Here is a 27,032-nt window from a genome sequence, read left to right as displayed (position 1 = left end):
GAAAGGGAAATGATCAAGGGACAAGAGGTATTGAGCAGGGCCAAGGGGTAAGTTCAGCAGGAATGAGCAGGTGAGACAAAGCAGGATGCAAGGACTTAGGTTCAAAAAGTGGTATTTCAGAAGTGTAGGATGTTGAACAAATTATCTGTCCAGAGTAGAAATAGAATAGAGCAGATAAGATGAATGTTGTAACTGAGGTCAGAGTCTTAGAAAAAATCATTACAGATGTTCAGGTCATGAAAGCAAAGAGTGACGTGGAGAGTGAAAACCACAAGCCAGTTAAAAATGTAAGACGGTCTTGGGGTGAACAGTAGGAAATCGTACCCAAGATAGGGAGAGTGGTGTTTTTGATGGTTAACTTGTTCAAAAGAGGAAGGCTAAGCATTGTTAAATAAGAATAGTCTGTAAATGATATTCTTTCCCCATGAATCTGAGAGACTAGGAAGAGTAACATCTTCTAGAAAGGATTTCTAAGGAAATAGTGCTTTCAGAGTGGTTTAGGATTTTATTGAAGCCAAAGAAGTAGAAGGAATGTTTGGGAATAGATCGAGGATGTATAATAGGGAGTGAGTTTGTAATGGTCCAGTGGAAAGGAATCACAGGAAGAGCTGTTATCAGTAGAGAGTATGGGATGGAATGGCATTGAAGATTGGGATTGGTTATAGCAGGATGTATAGATTTGCCTAGGGAGGTATCAATGACAAGGAAGTGACAGATTTCAAATATAAGCTGTAGAGAGAGGTTTTAACAACCTGAATTTAGTTGACCTCAGGGTTCTCATTTGCTTTTATAGAGAACGAGGATATATTAAATTTTCTTGGTGTGGAAACATTCTACACAGAGTAACTGTATCGTAAGATAGACCCAGTACAGTACTTGGTACATGGTGAGGTCTAATCAAATTTTTGTTGATTCCAATTGAATGTTGTATGGCAGTCTATTCATCCTCTTTCCCCCAATACCTAAAGAGCTTTTGTTTTTTTTTAAAGAGGGTAATTATAAAGAGATACCTTAAGTTCTAAAAAAAATTACTGAAATTTTTAGTAAGTGTCAAACTCAAAGAACTATGCAAAAGATCTGTATGGTTTTTAGGTATAGAGAAGAAATTGAGAAATTCCTTAAATGAAACTAAACAACACATAATGCCAGAAACTTACACGTTTTCTTCTCAGTTTCCATTGAACGTGCTTAGTGTAGTTGTGCACTATGTTAAGGCTTTCAAAAGAGTATACTGGATATTTCCTTATATAATTAGTAAAAGAAATAGCCCAGCTAATTCAACCTTTAGAAAACTTGTGCAGATAATATAAGATACCAGCTCTGGTTATTTTGTGACTCTAAGCAAATATTAAAAAAAATATATATATATATATATATACTGTCTATAATATTTTATTTGGATGTGCTTAGTTGCATCTGACTCTTTTCTACCCCATGGATTATAGCCTGCCAGGCTCCTCTATCCATGGGATTCTCCAGGCAAGGATATTGGAGTGGGTTGCCATGCCCTCCTCCAGGGAATCATCCCAACCCAGGGATCAAATCTGCGTCTCTTGCATTGGCAGGTGAATTCTTTACCCCTGAGCAAACAGGAAAATCCTTTATTTTGATGAGAATTTCTAAAACCTTGGTTTACAACTGTCAGTTGAGATGTAAGATATTTCCAAAGACACTTATGAGTCATTTAATATCATTTGAGAAATAATATCTGAATTTTAAAGATTTTAGGAAAAATAATTTTTTCTTTTCTTGATTAATTTGTTTGTATTTTTATTTCAAAGGTAACTTTAATCAGTCTTAGGTATTTTCATGGTAATTAATACTGTGATATTCTACTTAGATATCTGTAATACTTATAGTAAGACTCCTACAACAGGATTTTCTTCAGAAAGATCAGTCACTGAAAGTACCTTGTAAATTGCCATGGTATTTTTGCATTTCATATCCTTGTAAGATGAGGAAACCAAATAAGACTGTCAAAAATAGCAAAATGAAACTTATAAATAATACTTTCAACTTACTTTAGTAGGTCATAGGGTGGATGAAAGTGCTTGTTTGAAGTAAAAGAATTTTATCTCCATTCTGCTTCACACACGATCATCCATCACTTGTGCTAATTATTTTCCAGTGGCTTCAGCTTTCCCATCTCATTGTTTTTCTATTAAACCTGCCTGGCAAAATCCCAACCTTGGACGGATTCAGTGGAATCCACTGCTTTATATCAAGGCTGATGAGCACTTCTGGGAAAAAAAATGGAAACTGCAGATTAGTGTTACATTAGTGCTAACAGTGAATGTTCTCTGCTCTCATCTGAGTCCTGAGTGCTGCTTATTCACTCTCCGTCACTCTTCCCCAGCCTCTCAGACACTGTCATCTTACCCTCACATATTTAACGAGCAGTCGGTTTTACTTCATGGTAATTAACAGACTCTTTCAGCTTCCTACCACCAGTTCTGCTAACTAGCCTGTATCCAATTCTATCCTTTCTTGCTTTCATTTCAGTGAAAGAGATATTCTTTTGCCTATCTAATGCTAATCATGTTTCTTAAGCCCTAGATCCCAGTCCTTCCCAGTTTTTCAGAGACCACACACAGTTTGCATCTTTGTCTCCCTCTGTGAGCGCTATCCTGACAAATTTTAAATGTACTCAAGATACCTCCCTCTTTGCCCCCTGGTTAGATATATATTTATCGGTTTTATTAATACTTTTTTAAATTTTATTTTTAATTGGAAGATAATTACAATATTGTGTTGGTTTCTGCCATACATCAGTATGAATCAGCCATTGGTATACATATGTCCCCTCCCACCCCTCTAGGCTGTCACAGAGCACCAACTTTGGGTTCCCTGCGTCATACAGAATGCATTTGAGTCAGTTATACTGAGGTGGACAAACCTAGAGTCTATTATACAGAGTGAAGTAAGTCAAAAAGAGAAAGACAAATATCATATATTAATGTGTATATATGGAATCTAGAAAGATAATACTGATGATCCTATTTGCAGGGCAGCAAAGTTGCTAAGAATCGGACACAAGTGAGTGACTTCACTTTGACTTTTCACGTTCATGCATTGGAGAAGGAAATGGCAAACCCACTCCAGTGTTCTTGCGTAGAGAATCCTAGGGACGGGGGCGCCTGGTGGGCTGCTGTCTATGGGGTCGCACAGAGTCGGACACGACAGAGGTGAATTAGCAGCAGCAGCACAGGAAACACCGACTTTTGGATACAGTGGGGGAAAGGAGAGGGTGGGATGATATGAGAGAGTAGCATTGAAACATGTGCATTACCATATGTAAGATGCCTCCATTTTAAGGAATCTTTCTACCTGACCTTCTCTGGCTGCTTTGCATCACAGAATGGTTTTTTGAAAAAAATCACCTAATGACTTCCTTTAGTTTTTGCTCTTCACCATCAATAAATGCATTTCAGTTACGGAATTGATTTTTACCAAGGTTGCCAGTAACCTTGTTGCTGAATCCAGATGTACACTTCTCACTAGTTTGTGTATATGATAAAGTAATACTTGGCATTCTTATCATACCCTCCTTCTTTACACACTTCTCCCTCTTGCTAGCACATTCTTCTGGTTTTGGTTTCCCTCCTGTCTTTCTATACCTTCTGAGTGTTCTTTTCCTTTCTTTTTTAAATATCTATGTCCTTCAAGGTTTAGTCTTCTCTTACTCTTTATCTTCTCCATGAGCCTTCTGTTCCACTTTTCATTCTCTTATTGATGATTCGCACATCTCTGTAGGCTAGATTTCACTGCTGAGAGATGGCTGTTTGCCCACTGGACAAATTTAATTGGGCATGGAATAGATATCTCAAACGTCTCTAAAACTGAGCTTATCTTTTTGTTTCATTAACAGAAATGTGTTTCTTTTCAAATTACTTTGAATGTATCATCATATACCCTGTTTTCAAGCTAGAAACCCAGGGGTCACCCGTTAACTCCTTTCTCCCTGCCTCATCTCCAACTTCATTATTGAAGTTGGATTATTGAAGTTGGATTATTGAAGCCATATTGATTCCGCCATCAAAATCTTCCTTGCATTGGTCCTCTTCTCTTGCATACCTAGTGTTTTGATTATTAAAAGTCTTTCTATACAAATCAGAGATCAGATCAGATCAAATTAGTCGCTCAGTCGTGTCCGACTCTTTGCCACCCCATGAATCACAGCACGCCAGGCCTCCCTGTCCATCACCAACTCCCGGAGTTCACTCAGACTCACGTCCATCGAGTCAGTGATGCCATCCAGCCATCTTATCCTCTGTCGTCCCCTTCTCCTCCTACCCCCAATCCCTCCCATCATCAGAGTCTTTTCCAATGAGTCAACTCTTCGCATGAGGTGGCCAAAGTACTGGAGTTTCAGCTTTAGCATCATTCCTTCCAAAGAAATCCCAGGGCTGATCTCCTTCAGAATGGACTGGTTGGATCTCCTTGCAGTCCAAGGGACTCTCAAGAGTCTTCTCCAACACCACAGTTCAAAAGCATCAATTCTTCTGGGCTCAGCCTTCTTCACAGTCCAACTCTCACATCCATACATGACCACAGGAAAAACCATAGCCTTGACTAGACGAACCTTTGTTGGCAAAGTAATGTCTCTGCTTTTGAATATGCTATCTAGGTTGTTCATAACTTTCCTTCCAAGGAGTAAGCGTCTTTTAATTTCATGGCTGCAGTCACCATCTGTAGTGATTCTGGAGCCCAGAAAAATAAAGTCTGACACTGTTTCCCCATCTATTTCCCGTGAAGTGATGGGACTGGATGCCATAATCTTTGTTTTTTGAATGTTGAGCTTTAAGCCAACTTTTTCACTCTCCTCTTTCACTTTCATCAAGAGGCTTTTGAGTTCCTCTTCACTTTCTGCCATAAGGGTGGTATCAGCTGCATATCTGAGGTTATTGATATTTCTCCCGGCAATCTTGATTCCAGCTTGTGTTTCTTCCAGTCCAGCGTTTCTCATGATGTACTCTGCATATAAGTTAAATAAGCAGGGTGACAATATACAGCCTTGACGTACTCCTTTTCCTATTTGGAACCAGTCTGTTGTTCCATGTCCAGTTCTAACTGTTGCTTCCTGACCTGCATACAGATTTCTCAAGAGGCAGATCAGGTGGTCTGGTATTCCCATCTCTTTCAGAATTTTCCACAGTTTATTGTGATCCACACAGTCAAAGGCTTTGGCATAGTCAATAAAGCAGAAATAGATGTTTTTCTGGAACTCTTTCTTTTTCCATGATCCAGTGGATGTTGGCAATTTGATCTCTGGTTCCTCTGCCTTTTCTAAAACCAGCTTGAACATCAGGAAGTTCACGGTTCAAATATTGCTGAAGCATAATATAATCAAAAACTATACATTATATTAATGTGTTTACAGAATAAAATTTAGAGGGTAGATATCAGTAGTTTTAAAGGTGACTTTGGGAAGAGGTTAAAGAGGTTGACATAAGAAAGAAATGACTTGCCTTTGTTTTCACTTCATTAGCTTCATGCTGATAATTTTACTTCTGTAGGAGTATGCCTTCTCAACCATTTGGTATCATTAGTACTGAGTTATAAATACTCAATATCTTACGTCAATCACAACTAGACAAAGTTGTTTATAAACTTTGTAGACTTTTATTTAGTAAATGGTCTTTAAAAATGATTTTTAAGAAATAGTTGACCTATTTTCTCCAGACTAATTTTAATATATGTTTTAAGTTGTTTTAGAAACCTGTGTTCAAAGTCCTTAGCTTATCACTAGATCCTTAGGAAAAGCTCATTTTAGGAGGAATTCATTATAATAAAAAAATGAGTATAAAACATCTCTTTGAATATATTTTTAATTTATCTTAAAGTAAACTTACTTTATTATTACTCTACTGATAGAAAATGCAAAATACTGTATTTTACCAAAAAATTGGTAAGAGTTTTTACTTAAATATTATAGCAATTTCTCTTCTAATCTCCACTTTAAGATAAATTGCTTTTTGTAATGTTAGGTATTGTTTTCACCTCTATTGCTTATGTATTTTTTTGAGCTCCTGTTCTTTAATATTACAAATTACATCAGTGCATCTTAGAAAAAGGTAGTTGTAAAATGTTTCATTTAAATGAGTCAGTTCACTGGACATACCTCTTTATGAGTATCAGTTATTTTGCAAAGTTCTTAAATATATTTCTGGTATAAAAAATGTTGTAAAATATTGCGGAAAATATATAAGGTAAAGAGCAAAAATCACATTCCTACCCTGTAACCAACAACTGCTTTCATGCAAGCATTTTTTAATATAGTAAAGATACTAATTATATACTTCATATTTCTTTCAGATTTTTTTCCCAGCTTGTCATTTACTATTTATTCTCAGTATACATAGGATTCACTTGTGTGTGAGTAAAATTGGTTGAACATATTCCTTTTTATTTCCACATTCCAAATTGGTAAAAATCTCTATTTTTAAAGCTCGTTCTTTTTTCTTGTCTTTTATTTGACTCTTTAATCTTATCCATCTATTTTTAATCTACTGGATAGTATCTTGGTTTATGGTGTAAGGCAGTCTTTTTCATCTGAGGGGAATTAAGCTCTAACACTGTAAGGCATCTGTTGTTTACTATGAATTAATTCTTCTGTGTGTCTGGAATGGTACTGGGTATGTACCATCCTTGGGAGAATTGAGAAAATAGTCACTGAAATAATTTTTCTGTGTTTTGTGTTTAAGATGATGAATCCTAGTTTAGGAAGTCTGTTAAAGCTTTAAATAAACTTTTTTCAACATTGTTAGCAAATTGTCCCATGTGGAGAATCCTGTGGACAGAGGAACCTTGCGGGCTGCAGTTCATGGGGTCGCAAGAGTCAGACATGACTGAGTGACAACTTGACTTGACTTACCACTCAATTATTGCAAAGGTTAAATGATAAACATAAAATGTTTAGCATTAGCATTTGGCATATAGTGAACAAAATTGATGTTAGCTATAGTTAATTTTTGTCATTAAATTTTTTGAATTGGGTATATTTGAGGATTTTCTTTTTGAGTGGTGCTTATTGAACCATATAGATACTTAATGTGGTTTAATATCTTGGGATTAATTTTCTACTCTCTTGACCACTACAGCAACTTTTTCTTTTATTTTTCAGGTAATTTTTTTCTAACTTGTTTGTTCTTCCAGATCGTTTTTAGAATTGTTCTGTCAAATTCCAAGAATCCCAGTGGGTATTTAATTAAGTCTATAAATTCAGAAAAAATGTTTAGTCTTCTCATCAAGGGAGATAGTATGTTTTTCCACTTATTCACATTTTCTCTTGCATTGTTTTGTAGAGTTTAATAGTGCTTCTTGTATGTGTTTAAGTGAATCACTTTGCTGTACAGCAGAAATAAGCACAACATTGTAAATCAACTATACTTCGATTTAAAAAATAATGTGTCTTTACTACATAGGGCAAAATTATATTATTCCTAGATAATTTTACTTTTTGTCACTATTATAAGTGATGTCATTTCCATCCAGTAACTTTTTCCTACTCTTTACCTTTTTGGATTGTATCAGATAAATTGAGTAACCTTAAAGGATGCAAGCCTGCAGAAAGAGTGGATATTCCAAGGTTTTTTCCTTCCCCTCCCCGTCACTTCAGCTACTTAATGCATGCTAAACATACTATGCCTGTGGCAGATAAATCATTTTGTGTATGGTTGATGATGCCTCTTTTATTTCATAAAATCAACTTTTTTGATACTTGTTTTTATTGCTGAGCTTCATGGAAAGATTTAAATATTACAGTTTGTTTTTATGTGTTAAAAAGTTTAGTCTTCACTTGTTTTGCAGAAGATTAATTGTAAAAGCCAGTATGGCCACAGGAGGAGCTCCTTTTGAAGAAGGTGTGAATGATCAGGATTTACCAAACTGGAGCAATGAGAGTGTTGATGACCGACTCAACAACATGGTAAGATATCTTATTATTGATGGTGTGTTGTTGGCTACTGACATTAAAATGCAGTTTTCCGCTGACTTAGCCAAGTCACGCTCACTGAAACTATGTAGACACAGTTTTCTTGCTGGCCAGTATAGTAAACGACCCGGGGCTGTTTGCTATATTAGTTGAAGACATTTTTCTTTGCAGGTTAATGTATCAACTTGAGTTAGCTTAAACTGAAAAGAGATTTATTATAAGAATATAAAGATGTTTTATGGAAAATAAGTTAAAGGAATATAGCTGGGTTTTAGGAAGGAAATAGAAAAAGCAGTCAGGAAGTTGTCAAGAATTACTTTTTCACTTCACTTACTCTTTGCTTCTGAGTGCCTCTACTAGACCCAACTTTAATTTCACAGACCAGTTTTCTCTCTCGTCTTGTCCACGTGATATACTGTGGCTGCTCCTTCATTCTACAGTTTTCAGTTATGGCTGCTGTTATATAGACTGACTAGTTATCTGTTAGTTCCAATTTGAAATTTTAAAGTATGATTATCCTAACTTGTGTTAGTATGCATCTCTTTTCCAGTCACCTGTGGCCAAGATTGGGTGGGGTAAGTAGAACAGGAGGTTGGCAGGAACATCCACATGTGAATTGGGCTGGAGGGACAGTGTATAGAGAAGGAAGTTTTGTTACAAAAGTGAAAAATATTCTAAAAGGTGTTAGTAAAGTAAAACTAAAATATTCTTCCAATATGGATAAGGTGGGAATTTACAGAACTTTTGAATGTGTTATGTGAGTATAGCTAAGTAAATAAACATATTTTCTGGTAAAACGTTCAGTTCAGTTCAGTCGCTCAGTCGTGTCAGACTTTTTGCGACCCTATGGACTGCAGCACGCCAGGCCTCCTTGTCCATCACCAACTCCCGGAGTTTACTCAAGCTCATGTCCATTGAATCGGTGATGCCATCCAACCATCTCATCCTCTATCGTCCCCTTCTCCTCCTGCCCTCAATCTTTCCCAGCATCAGGGTCTTTTCAAATGAGTCAGTTCTTCCCACCAGGTGGCTAAGGTATTGGAGTTTCAGCTTCAGCATCAGTCCTTCCAATGAATATTCAGGACGGATTTCCTTTAGGATGGACTGGTTGGATCTCCTTGCAGTCCCAGGGACTTTCAGGAGTCTTCTCCAACACCACAGTTCAAAAGCATCAATTCTTCAGTGCTCAGCTTTCTTTATAGTCCAACTCTCGCATCCATACATGACCACTGGAAAAACCATAGCCTTGACTAGACAGACCTTTGTTGGCAAAGTAATGTCTCTGCTTTATAATATGCTGTCTAGGTTGGTCATAACTTTCGTTCCAAGGAGTAAGCGTCTTTCAATTTCATGGCTGCAGTCACCATCTGCAGTGATTTTGGAGCCCCCAAAAATAAAGTTTGTCGCCATTTGCACTGTTTCCCCAACTATTTGCCATGAAGTGATGGGACCAGATGCCATGTTGAGCTTTAAACCAACTTTTTCACTCTCCTCTTTCACTTTCATCAAGAGGCTCTTTAGTTCTTCTTCGCTTTCTGCCATATTTTTTTATCATTTCATATAAGACCTTATCATGTAGTACATTGTTGTTGCCTATAGAAAATAATAATAACATTATTATTATTAACATCTATTGCTTACTACATGCTAGGCACTGTGCTGGATGTTTTATATATGTTATTTTAAATTGTATTTTAAAGGTAACACTATTTTAGAGATTAGGAAACACATTTATGAACGTTAAGTTGCCTAGGGTCACACAGTGGAGCATTTCTTCATATAACAGTAACTGCTTTAGAACACAGGTTGATTCCTCATCTGTCTACCTATACATGTTGACTTTAAAGGAGACCAGTGAAGATATCTATAATTTTATTTCACTAATCAGTTTATAAATAGTAAGGAACCATTTTTTAAAATGCTTCTGAAAACATTTAGACTGATGCTAGGGTTAGAGGTTGGGTATTTGTTAATGATTTGTGACAGGGAAGTAGTTATTTTCTGAATAATTACAATAATTTCAGCACAGTTTAAAATTTAGGCTATGTGTAGTAGAGGGAAAATGGGCTAATACAGGTAAGTTATTGTCTCTAAGACTGTGTATTTATGTGAAAAATGTTTTGTCATTTCTAACTTTAAGACCCAAAATTTTAAAGCATACCAAAGTATTTTCCTGATTTGATAGAGGCCAGATTAACATTTGCCTTTACTTTTTTAAAGGATTGGGGCAGCCAGCAGAAGAAGGCAAATAGGTCATCAGAAAAGAATAAGAGAAAATTTGGTGTAGAAAGTGATAAAAGGGTAACTAATGATATTTCTCCGGAGTCATCGCCAGGAGTTGGAAGACGAAGAACAAAGACTTCACTGACGTTTCCACATAGTAGATACATGACTCAGATGTCTGTTCCTGAGCAGGCAGAACTAGAAAAACTCAAACAGCGGATAAACTTCAGTGATTTAGATCAGGTTTGTAAATATTTTACAAATCAAGTTATGACTGTGGAAAGTACTTGCATAGATAAATCATTTGTCTTAATGAAGTTGAACTGTTTACTTCTTTTTCTTGGCTTCTGTGTATATGGAAAGAATGTTAATCAGTGGTGATGGTACTGTGTTCTTTGGAAGGCAGCAAAGTCCTTATTTCTAAACTTGCTGAGGACAGGTTTTTCAGAACTTTATTATTACAGTGTTTGGCTGACTTAAATGATTTCATTTTGAAACTAAAATTTGCATGCTACTAACTGGGTAAGATAGCTGTTAAGCAAAAGAGAAGATCCACTTTAGAATATTTATCATTGGCTAAGTGTGGAATGTGCTGTTACCTCAAGTTTAGAATAAAACTGTTATTTGTGTTTATAATCACCAAAGTCAAGTTTAGAACTAAAGCAAGTAGAAATGAAAATGAACTCTTCACATTTTATTGTCTGATCTGTACTTGATAAAGTTTCTCTAAATATGCATAAAGATAGATTCTAGTCTGGTATGATGACGGTGATGATCATATATCATTTAGTCACCTTTGTATCAATTATTGAACAGTTACTGTATGCTGGGCACTAAGTTGAATAATTTATCAGACAGTGCTTCACGTTGACACATCTTTATGTTAATGTTTGTATTATTTAACGTTGATTCATTAGGTCCAAAGCCTATGTTACATTCTGTGATCAAGTATGACTAGCAATTTGAGTTATAAATATGGTTCATAATCGTACTTTATTTAGACCAATCTTGCTCATAGTCATCATTTCAGTTGTCTCTGACAGAATGAGGAATAGGACGTGATAATTGAATTTGGTATTTTTCTAAAATAATTTTGTAGGTCTGAAGCTGCTCTGAATCTTATGACAGATCTTTTTTATATACCTCCTGAATCAATGTCTGATGGTGAAGCTAAGAACATTGGATTTTTTTTTAATTTTGAAAGATTAATGTTTGTGGGATTTGGTTTTTCTTTCATGTATAGAGAAGCATTGGAAGTGATTCTCAAGGTAGAGCAACAGCTGCTAACAACAAACGTCAGCTTAGTGAGAACCGAAAGCCCTTCAACTTTTTGCCTATGCAGATTAATACTAACAAGAGCAAAGATGCCACTGTAAGTCCTCAAAAGAGAGAAATGATTGGATCAGCACAGTGTAAAGAGTTGTTTGCTTCTGCTTTAAGTAATGACCTTTTGCAAAACTGTCAAGTCTCTGAAGAAGATGGAAGAGGAGAACCTGCAATGGAGAGCAGCCAGGTGATATATTTCTTTTACTCTTTGCTTTCATAAACCTCAGATTAGAAGCATGAAGATTTTAAAAAGTACACATAGGAATTTCAGTTAGGTAGAATGAAAGTACTTCCCAGGTTTCCCATGTGGCACTAGTGGTGAAGAATCCACCTGCCAGTGCAGGAGTCATAAAAGACAAGGGTTTGATCCCTGGGTTGGAAAGATTGCCTAGAAGAGGGCATGGCAACCCACTCCAGTGTTCTTGCCTGTAGAATACCTTGGACAAGAGGAGTCTGGTGGGCTACAGTCCATAGGGTTGCAAAGAGTTGACATGACTGAAGCTACTTACCTTGCATGCATAGTACTTCCTTAACTTTTGCTCATTAATCCTGTCAGGTTTATTAGAAACTGTGTAAATTTATTTTTACAAAAATGATTTTAGAAGTGGCATAGTCAGGTAAATTAAGACTTTCTGTTCACCTGTAAAGTGCTGTATTGTTAATTTTTAGTAAAGAGAAGTTGGAGTAATGTGATTAATAGATTGTTGTAGAAATTTCTTTAAATGGTTATATAATTCATTTGAAAAGATAATTGTTTTTAAAGTATTTTAATTTTTAAAATTTATAAAGAAATATAAACACTAGAAGAATTTATATAAATAATAGTTTAATATGCAGTTTTATAAAGTGAAGTTTTCAAGTAATGTAAATTAAAACTAATTTTGAAATTAATGGAAATTGGAGTTGTTAGTATTGCCTATTAAGTTTTGATTAAATTGTAAATTTGGTTCAGATCTTTGGCATGTATGAATTCATGCAATAAACTTAGAAGTATCTTTGGTTATTTGAAATTAAAATCTGTAAAATTGTTTCTGTTCAATAAAATATGCTCATTTTCACATCCTGTTTATTTTCATGTCCTTCCCCCACCCCCCTAATATTTCCCCTGCAGATTGTAAGCAGGCTTGTTCAGATTCGTGAGTATATTACTAAAGCTAGTTCCATGCGGGAAGACCTTGTAGAGAAAAATGAAAGATCTGCTAATGTTGAGCGCCTCACTCATCTAATAGATCACCTTAAAGAACAAGAAAAGTCATATATGAAATTTCTCCAAAAGATTCTTGTAAGTTTTGAACCTTTTACTTAATGTACTGATTTTTGTAGTACATTAGTGTGTACTTATGGTGATAACATTCTGATTGCCACCCCAGAGGAGTTAATATATTTAAAAAATCATGCCATCCCTTGTAACATTTTATTGCCCTTTTTAATAGTTGTATGATTTATACCACTAAAATATTTCAGGCTAGAGAAAATGAGGAGGAGGATGTTCGGACTATAGATTCAGCTGTGGGATCTGGTTCTGTAGCTGAGAGCACATCGCTAAACATAGATGTGCGGTCTGAGGCTTCAGATGCCACGGTAAGCGGCTTTTTAGTAATTAAAGTGCTGGAAATGAAGATAAAAACTTTCCCCTTATTTTTCACAATAATACTTTTGTAGGCATTCCTTAATGAAAAATTTATCTCAGGAAAGAAACCCTCAGATTGTTAATGCTGTATATATTCTTTTTGAACATGGAAATTTAAAAGTTTTATTTATTAACATTAAAAGTAGTTTTAATGGTTGATTAATTTCTGGTCTTCAGCTTGCAAAAACCTGGGTTTCCTCATTTGTATCGTTAAGCACAGCTTTGCTCATTTTAAGAGGCACTGGGAGAGTTAAAATTCTTTGTAGATGTACTAGTTATGAGGACTGTGTCATTGCTTGGCATACTGTCTTTTGGAAAAGCCTCCCAAGTTTCTCTGCCACTGAGGACCCGTTTGAAGGCTGTTAGGATTTTCATTTGTCAGGCTAGCCTAGAACTGAAGCCAAACCAGACGGCTGGTAAACTGAGCTGAAAATGGGACAGGTTAGCATTTACTTAGGGATTTATTTAGTGAGAAAAGTATATAAATTTTAACTCTGCAAAATGAGATGTATCAAAATACTGTCTTTTGGGAAAATCAGAAATTTTCAGAACTTTGAGGCAAGATTTGTAAAATATACTTCATAGAAGTTAGTATGAAACTAGTATACTTGTAAACATTTTAATTTTAGCAACTGCACCTATAACCATGCGTTAGTAAACTTGAAACCCTGTTGTCAGTAATGCCTTTCTTGTGAAAGGATAGACCATGTGTATCGTTTGTTTCTGAGGTATGTTCCAAATTTCTAGTCAGCATTAAGAATCTGAGGGTTTGTTTCCTTTTAGCATCGCCCTGCATAGTTTCTTATCTGCCTCCTTTCTCATCCTGCCCTTCCTGATTCGAAGAGGAAACTTGAATTTTTTTTTCTCCATTATTTTCACCAGGAGGTGCTCAGAGGGCTTGATCCAAATGGTTGTTGAAGAATGCAGTCTACTGTGGGGAAATTGTTTTTCTGTTCACAGTGGTGTGGGGAATAATTCTTTCTCACATTTCATTCCAGCAGAAATGGAAGGGTGGGGGCATGTGTGTAAAGGAATTGTGTTTGAGAGGGGTGGGAAATGGTATAATTGATTATAATAATTTATCTGTATATGTAGTGTATATAGTGTTCACCACGATGAGATTTTCTTTCATAGCGTAAAATCAGGACATTTTGGAAATCAGTAACATACAATAAATGTTAAAATATGCTTCAGTGATTGTTGTATAGCTTGGAAATTGCCTAAGATATGATACTTATTTAGAATAAGCCAATAGTCTAGTCTGTGGGAATTTAAAAGTCTAAAGTTTTATTGCCACTTGGGGAGAGGGTGGATTAATTTTCTAAATCATGGATTGGTGAATTTTTATATTTATTTACAAGGCTGGCTTGTATGTTAAACAGGAGTTTGTATTAAGAAATTAATATGCTACACTATTTAATAAAGGAGGCATCTTTTAGTCTGAGAATTCGGCCGTGCGTTGAGGACAAACTAGGGAATTCAGCTTCACAAGCACAGGTTTCAGACACTGACGTTACTACAAGTCCAAAAGGGAAAGGTGACAGACCTCCTCAGCATGACAGGGAGCTGAGGCCTAATAGGAAATGTAGCCGGAAACGTGGATTTCCCTCAAAGGTATACTTTATAATATTAACTTGGGAACCCTCTAAATGAGCACCTCTTTTGTTCGTATTTCCTCTTGCTTATTTGCTTTTCTGTTATTGCTGTAACTTTTAAATTTGTATGTTATTAACATGGTTAGTTGTACAGTAATTTGCATTAGTAAAGATACCTTAGTGTTTTTCTTCTTTTCTGCTCTCCGTGGACTATGTGTGGCAGCTGTTTTTAATTTGCATTAACAAAAGACTTGAAACTTAATCCATTTTCCTTTTTTTTTTGCTATTGAGAACTCAAAATATAACACATTCTTAAACCCTAATCATTAGTTGCCTTTTGTTTCTGATATTTGTGTCTGTGGATTAAAATGGTCCTTTTAAATCTTGTCTTATTTCCTTAGTCATTTATTAAAGAGAAAAAATGGAGCAAGCTGTTAGCGTTCCTTTTTTTTTTTTAAGAATGAAATATTTTTATAGTGTTTTTGATTTATATTTTTTCTTCCCATTGGAAATCCCTTCCCTTCTTTTTTTTTTTTAGAAAAATATTTTATTAGTCAGTTGACTTGTTTCCTAATGTTTTTGCTCCTTTTTTTCCTCCAGTGTTTGCTCTAAATGTTCTTTCTTTAGAAACTTTCCATGACTTGCATCAAGACATTCAGGAAGGGTTTAAAGACAACCATTTGTGTAGCTCCACTTCTCTGTGGGAGAGGGAGAGGGTGGGAAGATTTGGGAGAATGGCATTGAAACATGTAAAATATCATGTATGAAACGAGATGCCAGTCCAGGTTCAATGCACGATACTGGATGCTTGGGGCTAGTGCACTGGCACGACCCAGAGGGATGGTATGGGGAGGGAGGAGGGAGGAGGGTTCAGGATAGGGAGCACATGTATACCTGTGATGGATTCATTTTGATATTTGGCAAAACTAATACAATTATGTAAAGTTTAAAAATAAAATAAAATTAAAAAAAAAAAGAAAAAAAAACAGTTTGAATAAAAAATAGCATTTGTAAAAGTGCTCCTATCCATTTGACAAGAGTACAGTACTATTTTAATAATTGAGTATGCTGCTGCTGCGTTGCTTCAGTCGTCTCCGACTCTGTGCGACCCCATAGACGGCAGCCCACCAGGCTCCCCCGTCCCTGGGATTCTCCAGGCCAGAACACTGGAGTGGGTTGCCATTTCCTTCTCTCCAATGCATGAAAGTGAAAAGTGAAAGTGAAGTCGCTCAGTCATGTCTGACTCCTAGCGACCCCATAGACTGCAGCCTACCAGGCTCCTCCATCCATGGGATTTTCCAGGCAAGAGTACTGGAGTGGGGTGCCATTGCCTTCTCCGATAATTGAGTATAAATAAGATCAATTTCGTATGTTTTATTACTAGCTTATTACCTAGGATTAGTTTTTATCTTTGGAGAAGGCATTGGAAACCCACTCCAGTACTCTTGCCTGGGAAATCCCATGGAGAGAGGAGCCTGGTAGGCTGCAGTCCACGGGGTCACAAAGAGTCGGACACGACTGAGTGACTTCAATTCCACTTTTCACTTTCATGCATTGGAGAAGGAAATGGCAACCCACTCCAGTATTCTTGCCTGGAGAATCCTGTGGACAGAGGAGCCAGGTGGGCTGCTGTCCATGGGGTCGCACAGAGTTGGACACGACTGAAGCGACTTAGCATGCATGCATGCATTGGAGAAGGAAATGGCAACCCACTCCAGTAGTCTTGCCTGGAGAATCCCAGGAATGGAGGAGCCTGGTTGGCTGCCGTCTATGGAGTCACACAGAGTCGGACACAACTGAAGTGACTTAGCAGCAGCAAAAGTGACCCCCCAAAAATTAAAATGACTGAGCTTAACCTCTAGTTATTTTGGTGTCCCACCCCAGCTCCCGCAAGGTTTTGAAGATATGGTTTCAAACCAGCTGAGCTTCCCTGGTAGCTCAGAGGTAAATAATGTGCCTGCCAGTGCAGGCGACAGAGGTTTGATCCCTCAATTGGGAAGATTCTCTGGAGAAGGAAATGGTAACCCACTCCAGTATTCTTGCCTGGAGAATCCCATAGACAGAGGAGCCTGGCGGGCTACAGTCCAAGGAGTCGCAAAAGAGTTGGATGCGACTTAGCCACTAAACAGCAACAACGTAGTGATCTTACTATAAAATGTTAAGCTAAAGGTGTCCCAATTCAACAGAAGAGTAAAGTAGCTGGTTATTTTTAAAACTAGTAGCATTGGAGAAGAAAAGGTGAGTGGGGGGAAAATAGATGTCCTTTAGAACTTAATGTTCCTTTCTTCTGAAGTCTTTGAATAGCAACAAGCAGAACTTGAGTTGACAATTACTATAGCATAGTATCTGCTAGCTTTTTTCCTTAAGGCATTATGTTTGCTTTTAAAAGCTATTATTCTGTTTTTAGGTTTCTTTGAATAATGACCTTATAAATGAATATGATTTTCTCTTGAACTTCTTTTTTGGAGTTTATTTTAATTTGCTTCTTTTGAATCTTTTGATTCTTAGGGCCATCCTAGGGTAGTTTTGTCAGTACTCTGTTCATAAAGTGATTTCAGTTTCTTTAAAAAAAAACCCTAAGTCCCACTGACTGTCTTTATCCTTTCTCTGCTATGCAGACCCTCTTGTTCTCCCCACCTACCTTCATTCCCTCCTTAACATGTTTGAAAATGTAGTATTCTGCTACAAAATTAGGGAAGAAAGTTGGTGTCTTAACCAAGGTTCTGAGCTTAAAGCAGCCTTGTGAGTTGCAGCTTAATAGGAAATAAGTGATATTCTTGAGTTGCCTACAAGGGCAGAGTCTATTCCTTAAAATATTTTATAGACATGATATCATTGCATAATTTTTTTAAAAAGCCTTCCCAGAATGCTTTCATTGTTTTCCCACACTCATCCTCCCCCCACATACTTAATCTCACTTCTTAGAGAATTCATAAGCTTTTCAAAATGCCATCTACCCATTTTTTGCTATTATTTTTTTTTATCATTTCTGATTATTTCATGTGGGCTAGATATGTCTCCCAAGCCAGATTATGCTTCTTCAGAGATAGTTCTAAGTACATAAGACATGATCTAAGGATGTAATTTGGGTAAGAAACCGTAATATTAAATTGTTTAGTAAATTCTTTAAAGTTAATCTAATTTTGAGAGATGAGAAAATGATGAGTTAGATGGAGATAGTGCATTCTTGCGGAGAAGGCAATGGCACCCCACTCCAGTACTCTTGCCTGGAAAATCCCTTAGACGAAGGAGCCTGGTAGGCTGCAGTCTATGGGGTCGCTAAGAGTCGGACATGACTGAGTGACTTTACTTTCACTTTTCAATTTCATGCATTGGAGAAGGAAATGGCAACCCACTCCAGTGTTCTGGCCTGGAGAATCCCAGGGACGGTGGAGCCTGGTGGGCTGCTGTCTATGGGGTCGCACAGAGTCGGACACGACTGAAGCGACTTAGCAGCAACAGTAGCAGCAGCAGCAGCATCAGTGCATTCTTGATGGTTTTTTCCCTAGGTGAATTTTTGTCTTAATATGTATAATGTTTCTTTTCTTAGTTATTTCCATTGATGCTTTGTTGGAGTATTTGATGTCAATCTGGAGATATTTCTCTTGAGTCTTTCCAATTGAAATCTGTACCTAATTGGATCTGGTTTATATTTTACCAATGACTTTGATGAAATTGCTTCCATTGTGGCTCAGCTGGCAAAGAATCCACATGCAATGCAGGAGACCTGGGTTTGAGACCTGGATTTGAGACCTGGGTTGGGAAGATCCCCTGGAGAAGGCAAAGGCTACCCACTCCAGTATTCTGGCCTGGAGAATTCCATGGACTGTATAGACCATGGTGTTGCAAAGAGTCCGACATGACTGAATGACTTTCACTTTTCAATGAAATTAATTTGGTTCAAATCTGAGATGACTCGCTATATCAGATTCATAGTTTTCTCTCACCTTTCAAATTATTTTACGAGATGTAAACAATCTTAAATTGAGCCAGAACTAAGAAGATGACTTTTTATAGGAATGAGTGTAATGTTAACAGAGTAACTCTACTTGTGTTGGATGGGAGAGAACTGAGTAAATTGTTGTTGATTTGAAAATGGGTTCAGTTTATTGGGAATTCTCCAGGAAATAGTAGCTTAACCAAGATGTGTTATTTCTCTTCCATGTTCATGATAGAGCACTGACCTGGCTTCTCTGATACATTCATCAAAAATTCTGATTGCAGTCTTCTACTTATTATTTGATCTTCATTTCTTTGAGTTCTTAATTCTGAGCCATGTACTTACTTTTATTGCTTGCCAAGTTACACGGTTACTCACTTACTGATGAGTTCTGCTTGGGGAGATAAAGAAGTTTTTGCAAAGTATTGGTAAGGGATGTCACCCAGAAGGAAACTTCTCTAGAGCCATTTGTGTTCTCCTTAATTTCTCCTGGAATTACATGTACATAGGGAATACAGATCAGTGCATTTTTATTTTCAAAAGAAATCATTGAACTTCTTTATCCTCCTTGTTAACTTCAGCCAGGGCCAAGGGAGGTCATTGATTTAAAGTCTATAAATAACCCCAACAAAAATTTGATACCAATGCAAATTTAAAATTGACTGTTTCTAAGCTGATAGAAATACTTTATGTAAATATTAGGTAAAATCATTAAACTTTTAAGATATAAAAATTTTAAAAGGCAAATCAATGATGAAAAATACCATTGTGGTATAATTTCATGCATAATTTGACTTAAAATTTTATTGTTTCCAAGTTGCACTTAAATTTGTCTCTTTGATTAATTGACCATAGTGTTTCTGGTTGAGTTACATTTGAATAGGTTGAAGATTAATATTTAAAATTTTATAGTTCTTTATAATTGACATCTATTCAGTCTGTTCCTCTTTTAGGCAAAATGCTGTCTTTAGGGGGAATTTCAAAGTAATTTGTGTTCTTAGACTTATCTAAAGGAGCATCTTTCAAAAGAAAAAAACGTTTTTCTTTATTGTATGCTTATATAAAGTGATACAAGTAAATTAAAGCCTTTCACATCAGATAATCAAATAAAAATGCATTTTAAAAATTAAATAAAAATTAAAAATTAAAAAATTTTTCATCTGTTGGTTTTGTTGGGTTTAAACATCCCTTCTAGGAATGAGGCAGAGCATCTTTTTGGTCTGGGCTTTTTCAGGGCTACCTTTGGGGCATTAGCCTGGTATAACATTGCTTCTCCCTTTCTAAGACCTGGATCTCATTCCTGTGTGTGTGTACGTGCACGTGGGCATGTGTCTGTGTTTCTGTGTGTAGCTCCTTTTGCCTTCTTGACCCTTTTATCTTTCTTTTTGTAAGCCTCTTCCTTTATTTTCCTTTTGTTAATTCTTCTTCATGCTAAGTTTGTGCATATGGTCTTTTACCTTGAAATTACTTAATTACCTAATTCTTAACATGACAGGCTGTCTCTGTGTCATCATTTTCTTTTTTTTCCTTTCAAGTCTGTATCTTGTGTTGTATATTTAATACAAATTTATTATTTATGTTTGTATTTTACCATTGATAGTTGACACATGAGCATAGATTTTAAATAGATATAAGTGTTGTTGGTCTTATTTTTCAGGCCAGAGATCCTCAGCAGGAGCCTATAGAAGAGATAGAAAATTTGAAGAAACAACATGATTTATTAAAAAGGATGTTACAGCAGCAGGAGCAGCTGAGAGCTCTACAGGGACGACAAGCTGCTCTGCTTGCCCTGCAGCATAAAGCCGAGCAGGCTATAGCTGTGATGGATGATTCTGGTATGCTACTGTCTTAGGATGTTGTTTTTATAAGTAACGCCCAGTAAGCAATGGTACGATTGCAAGGTGGATGCTGGTGGTTTTTTAATCAGATCTAGGATTGTTGCCTAGTTTAAAAACCTACATGTAAGGCTTACTCTGTCCTGTGCTTTTCTCTGGTTATGCAGAAAAGGTTGCGGAGACAACTCCTGGCCATCATACTGTACCAGGCAGACAGCCGGCTCGTTCACCTTTGCATCAGAGAGTACCCATAAGAGGTAAAGGGACAGGCTGTCATTCTGTTTTTGCATTTCAGATTGATAGGGCTCTTGTTGCTTTTATTTTTGCCTTTTGTACTTATTTAGCTAGGATTGCTATACTTTGCTTGCCTGCCAAGGAAGGGTTAAAACTTTTAAGTGAGGCAGCTTCACTATTGTATCAGTAAGGTACCCAGTTGTATGCACTAGTTCCTTTGAACTAAATTTGTATCCTATCCAGTCTCCCTGAGACTCAGAAAGGTTCTTTCATTGTTTCCTTCTTCCCTCAGAGCCGTGTACCACTTAGATGGAAATAGTATTGAGTTCCTTGGTATTGAATCTAACCTTACAATTCTTCTCATTACCTTCAAACCTAAGTGTTTGATTTCTCAGTAAGTCAAAAACAAATTGTTACTTTTTAGAACTCAGTAAAACTAGGGTCTAATTTGTAGTAGTGTGTCATCCCAGTCTAATAATAATTTATCTCCTGTGGGCTCTCCATTTTAGCTTCTTACTGTGGTTACCCTCTTGTTACTCAGTTTATCATGCTGTCTACACTGAGCCCATTGGCTCAACCTTCTGATCACTGTTATTTGTAATTTAATTTTCCATTTTCATAGGAAATTTTTATGACTTGTAAGTTAACTTACTCTTTTATAGTAATTATATATAGTATAGCATATACCATATATATATTTGTATATATATGGTATAGTATATAATTATAATTATGCAAATCTTCATCCCTATTTTTCCCTTGTAGTAAGCGGGTAATTTTTTTTTTTTTTTACTGTACTCTTATGAGTCTGGGACCAAGAGGAGAATGGACAGGAATTTAAATTTGAATTTATTTTATGTACTAGTTCAAAAAGAATTTTAGGTTAATGATTGAAGACAGTTTTCCTCTTGTACTTAGGAGATTTTGCAGGAGAATACTGATAAAAAAACAAACTTACAGTATTTAATCTTCTGGTCTATGAGAGAGGCAACATGATTTTCATGGGAAAGAGTTTCCCTTTCATCAGTTAACTAGCTTGTGTGTTATCCTAGAGTCTAATTTATTTTTTTCAAATAGTTTGGACTAGATACGTGGGATATTATCCTGCCCTGAAATTCTAATTTCTCATTGAGAAAGCTAATATTTTTCCTTCAAAACAGAAATAGTTTATAGTGTCTCTTAGAGCTGGAAAGATAAACATGGTTGAGTGAGTAGTAGAGCAGTAACTTTTATCAAAATTGTCATCAGAATACTGCCTTGGGAATACAGCCTGACAATAAAAACTGTGGTCTTTTAGTATAGCTTGTATCACAAGCAAGTGCTTCAATAAATTACCTGTTCTATTGTAGAAGTGAGCAAACTAGCCTGAAATAAAATTTCGTGGAACATAACCATGTTCATCTGTTTATGATTATATATAGTAGCTTTTGCCATGCAAAGGCAGAATTGGGTAGTTGAGACAAGTAATGTATTTCCACAAAGCCTAACATATTTACTATCTGAATCTTTAAGGAAAGTTTGCTGACCCCTGTATAGAGCATTGATTTTGTTGGATGAAGTGGGGATTGAGGCTGGTGAGAATCAGCTGGGCTTTTTCAGAAGCACCACTTTCCCTGCCACTTTTCCAGCCCAATTTGGTAGACCTGCTTGCACCCCAACTCTATTGAGTCCCTATTATTTTCCCCCCTTTTAAAAAAAATTTATTTTTAATTGAAGGATAAATGCTTTACAGCATTGGTTTGATTTCTGCCATACATCAACATGAATTAGCTATAGGTGTACATATGTCCCCTCCCTCGAGAACCTTCCTCCCACTTCCCACCCTTTGCCACCCCTCTAGGTTGTTACAGAGCCCCAGTTGGAGTTCCCTGAGGCATATAACAAATTTCCGTTGGCTGCCTGTCTGACATATGGTGGTGTATGTATTTCCATGGTACTCGCTCCGTTCATCTTGCCCTCTCCTTCCTTCCCCTCCCCTCCCGCCCTTGTGCGTAAGTCTGTTCTCTGTGTCTGTCTCCATTGTTGCCCTGCAAATAGGTTCATCAGTAGCATCTTTCTAGATTCCATGTATATGTGTTAATATATGACATTTGTTTTTCTCTTTCTGACTTACTTCACTCTGTATAATAGGCTCTAGGTTCATCCACCTCATTGGAACTATGTTGAGTCCTTTTGCTTAATTGAGATGTAGCAATTTCCCTCTTGACTGTTGGGACAGAAAGAGTTGAACCACAATACTAGAGTTTTATGAATTTTCCTTTATTTCAGGTTAGAAATATAAAATGATTGGTTGGCAGATAAATCTAAGAGTTAACTAGTTTCAACTTACATTAAGTGACATTTTAAAATCCTCACCCCTACCCCTCAATTTAGGCTTCCCTGGTTGCTTAGATGGTGAGGAATCTGCCTGCAATGCAGGAGACGTGGGTTTGACCCCTGGGTTAAGAAGATTCCCTTGGAGAAGGAAATGGCAGCCCACTCTAGTATTCTTGCTTGGGAAATCCCATGAACAGAGGAGCCTGGTATGGTACAGTCCATGGAGTCACAAAGAATCAGACATGACTGAGTGACTAAGCATGCCCCCTTCCAATTTATTTTTAGCTTCTCAGAAGTAAAAGTGTTGTTTTCATTTATTTGCTTTAATGAATAGTTAACTTTCTTTTTAATTGTAACAGAAACTACAGGTAGCCTATCTGGAGTCAGTATCACCTCTGAACTAAATGAAGAATTGAATGATTTAATTCAGCATTTTCATAATCAGCTTCGTGATTCTCAGGTATCTGTGATTCTGTATGCCGTGATTCTCATGGCAGCACTTCGTTATTTTGGTGTACTGGATTTAAAATCACATTAACGAAAGCAGTGCTTCTCAGACTTTACCAAGCATAATGATGTCACACAGCATGATTGTTCGAAATTGTAGATTTCTGGTCAGTGGGAACCTCCACTTCCAAAATTGTTTTGATTCACACATTTGAGATGGGCATCCTGCCATGCAATTCCACTGCTGGACATGTTGGGACTATACTTTGGGAAACACTAAATTAGAGGAAATACCTCCTTTAAACGTAGTGATGAGTGAAACTTCCCCTTCCTATGCTTCCAGATGACACATTCTTATTTCACCTTAAAGATTGTATAGTCACAACTGTTAAGTTATTGTGAATATGTGTTTTTGCAGTGTTTAACTAACAAGAAAGTCCTAAAGTTTAATTTCAGAGTTAATAAGTTTGATGACCTTTGTAAATAATGATATAAATGAAAAATTTCAATCTGTGGACTTTAAATAATAAAGGATGAATTAATCTCTCTCCACTGGAAATGAGTATGGTTGACAATGCATTATCTCCTGTCTGCTGACCAAGTTAAAATGACCCAACTACTTTGGAGAGTTATTTAGCAGTATCTAGTACATTTTCTTTCGGAGAAGGGAATGACACCCCACTTCAGTACTCTTGCCTGGAAAATCCCATGAACAGAAGAGCCTGGTAGGCTGCAGTCCATGGGGTCGCTAAGAGTTGGACACGACTGAGCGACTTCACTTTCACTTTTCACTTTCATGCATTGGAGAAGGACATGGCAACCCACTCCAGTGTTCTTGCCTTGAGAATCCCAGGGACTGGGGAGGCTGGTGGGCTGCCGTCTATGGGGTCGCACAGAGTCGGACACTTAGCAGCAGCAGCAGCAGCAGTACATTTTCTTTAGTGACCCTGCAGCGGCCCACCTTGGAGAAACTCTCAGATATTCAAAAGGAGATACATACAAGAATGTTCATGGCAGTATTGTATTAATAGCAAAGTAGAAACAATCTAAATGTCCATGAACAGGAAAATGGGTTAATAAATTATGATATATACACAGAGCGAAATCCCATAACCAGTTAGAGTAAACAAACCAAAGCTAATGAATGAAAATGAAAGTTTAAGAAGGATACCACTTAGCTTATCTAATGAGTAATGAGTGTATATTTTTTATGGATACATGGACAGGTATTACAAAATAAAAACATGTATGAGAATGGTAGATGTCAAATTCCAGATTGTGGTTATCTCTTGAGAGAGTAATTGGTTGAGGTTTTGTACCTATAAAGCTTTAGCTTTAATATTATATTCATAATATTTCTCTAAAAGAATTGACGTGAATGTGGCAAAATATTGAGTTAGCCAAAAAGTTTGTTGGGGTTTTTCCCATAACATCTTAATATTAAATATTGAAATTGGACTAAAGTCAGTGGTGGTTATTCATATATGATTCCCTAATCCTTTGTGGATTTATGTTTCATAAATGTTTCATTAATTTTTTTTAATAGGAAAGAAGTGTTAGGAAAAACCGATAGGTTAAGAAGTGTATGATGGTGATTGTAAAAAGATGGCAAGAGAGAGGATGAGATTTTTGAAGGTTTATTCTGTATAAAATGTGGCATTTCTAGAACTTAATTTAGATCCAGGTAATAACATCCAATAAATCCCCACTGTGTAGTTATTTGTGTCTATAAAACAGTATATATCACATTATATATAGTGGCACATCAGAAAACTGTATGCAATTGAGGAAAAGGAAAGACACGCTTACCCAGCAGCACAATACAGTTGTTTATCTCTTTTTATAAAGAATATTTACGCATCTTTAAAATGAGAATGCAACCTTGAATTGCCTTTATTTTTCTTCTCTTTTTTTTTTTAATAAGCCTCCAGCTGTTCCAGACAATAGAAGACAAGCAGAAAGTCTTTCATTAACTAGGGAGATTTCTCAGAGCAGAAATCCATCAGTTTCAGAGCATTTACCTGATGAGAAAGTCCAACTTTTTAGCAAGATGAGAGTGTTACAAGAAAAGAAACAAAAAATGGACAAACTTCTTGGAGAACTTCATACACTTCGAGATCAGCATTTGAACAATTCATCATGTAAGTAAATCTGGCTCAGTAGTCTTAAGTATAGGACGCATAAGTATATATGTCAGCGTGTAGTAATTACTTTGTAAATATTTGATGAATAAATGAATGCATAGTTACTCAAAATTAAGATTTTTGTGGTGAAATAGCACTTGCATGTGAAACATTTTTGAGTAATAAAGCAATATAATGTAGAGCCAAATAGATGGTAGATATGTTCTGTAAAATTCAGAAAAAAAGATGAATTTGGACTTGAAAAATTGGTAGCATTTTAGAAAGGGAAAAGTATCAAAGCACTTAGATACTTGGACATAGTAATGCTGCACTTTTTAGCATATCCAAAATTTTTCCTTAAAGAAAAACTAAACCAGATTAGTACATTTATTTTAAAATTATAAAACAGATTTAGGAAGTATTTATACAAAAAAATCGAGATATGAAAAACTTAGTCCAGAAAGTTCCAAACACCTCATTTTTTGAAATATAGAAATAGTCATCTCAGGCAGGAATAGAAAAGGCATACAGTCAACCTAGTTAATACTAGTTAAATAATTATACAGCCATTTGTTAGTATCCATGGGGGATTGGTGCCAGTACTCCCACCCACACCTTCTACAGATGACAAAATGTGAGGGTGCTTAAGTCCCTTATCTAAATGGCATAGAATTTACATATAATCTAAGCACCTCATCCAGTCCATTTGAAATCATCTCTGGGTTACTTAAAATACGTAATACAGTGTCAATGCTGTGTAGACAGTTAACCAGCATGCTGCAGATCCACGTTTTTTTTTTTTTTCCTGAATATTTTCTGTCTGCTTTTTGTTAAATCTGCACATCTCTTGTATATGGAGGGCTGATTGTACTATTTATATTGATTTATAACTAGTTAGTTATATAAGAAAACCAATGGTCATCTCAGTTATACTGTAGAAACTCTTTTCCGACCTCATGTTTTACTTGCCTTTGTCTAATTGAGATCTAGTTACTTGTCCTCATTTAACCTTATCCTTCTCCAAGTCTGGTCACGCCTCTTCCTCAAACAGTTGATAGTAGGAGCTATAGTGTTGGAAATCAGAATTGGCAGGATCAACCCCACTGGTCATTATTCTCTTCAGCTGCTGTCTTATTAAAGAAAAAACGAGGGATAGAAAACATCATCTCTGGACCTCTGTTCCTTGTTCTTCAACCTAATTCTCTGCCACCCTCAAAGAAGTGTACTGTTTCTTCCCTGAAATACACTCCTTTCTTTCCCCCGACTTCAGCTACTCCCCCCCTCCTCCAGAGTATAATCTAATCCCAATGCTTATTCTTCCTAAACTGATGATCATAACCAAGAAAAACATCTTAAGTTTTTCGGAAGTTGTACTCAGAGCCTTGTGGTCAGCTTTATATATATAAAGGAAGGAGCACTCTGTCTACTGA

At 36.5% G+C, this 27,032-nt stretch overlaps 1 protein-coding gene across 21 annotated transcripts in view; it reads left to right on the top strand.

Annotated features, from left to right (window-relative positions):
• PCM1 (pericentriolar material 1) overlaps positions 1 to 27,032 on the top strand; it is a 90,895-nt gene that overhangs the window by 4,742 nt on the left and 59,121 nt on the right. For 13 of the 21 annotated variants that reach the window (XM_027529871.1, XM_027529875.1, XM_027529874.1 and 10 more), the window contains 10 exons: positions 7,810 to 7,927; positions 10,154 to 10,399; positions 11,400 to 11,669; positions 12,594 to 12,764; positions 12,947 to 13,063; positions 14,538 to 14,726; positions 20,305 to 20,482; positions 20,650 to 20,739; positions 23,392 to 23,492; positions 25,404 to 25,620. In XM_027529871.1, the coding sequence (XP_027385672.1) occupies positions 7,832 to 7,927; positions 10,154 to 10,399; positions 11,400 to 11,669; positions 12,594 to 12,764; positions 12,947 to 13,063; positions 14,538 to 14,726; positions 20,305 to 20,482; positions 20,650 to 20,739; positions 23,392 to 23,492; positions 25,404 to 25,620 (1,675 nt within the window). In that variant the 5' untranslated portion in view covers positions 7,810 to 7,831. The remainder of the gene's footprint in view (positions 1 to 7,809; positions 7,928 to 10,153; positions 10,400 to 11,399; positions 11,670 to 12,593; positions 12,765 to 12,946; positions 13,064 to 14,537; positions 14,727 to 20,304; positions 20,483 to 20,649; positions 20,740 to 23,391; positions 23,493 to 25,403; positions 25,621 to 27,032) is intronic. The other 8 variants (XM_027529881.1, XM_027529877.1, XM_027529880.1 and 5 more) reach the window with 3 other exon arrangements.

This window comes from Bos indicus x Bos taurus, chromosome 27 (assembly GCF_003369695.1).
Source record: "Bos indicus x Bos taurus breed Angus x Brahman F1 hybrid chromosome 27, Bos_hybrid_MaternalHap_v2.0, whole genome shotgun sequence".
Classification (NCBI taxonomy): domain Eukaryota; kingdom Metazoa; phylum Chordata; class Mammalia; order Artiodactyla; family Bovidae; genus Bos; species Bos indicus x Bos taurus.
The sequence above is the reverse complement of the archived record's forward strand: the minus strand, read 5'-3'. Positions and strand labels throughout refer to the sequence as shown.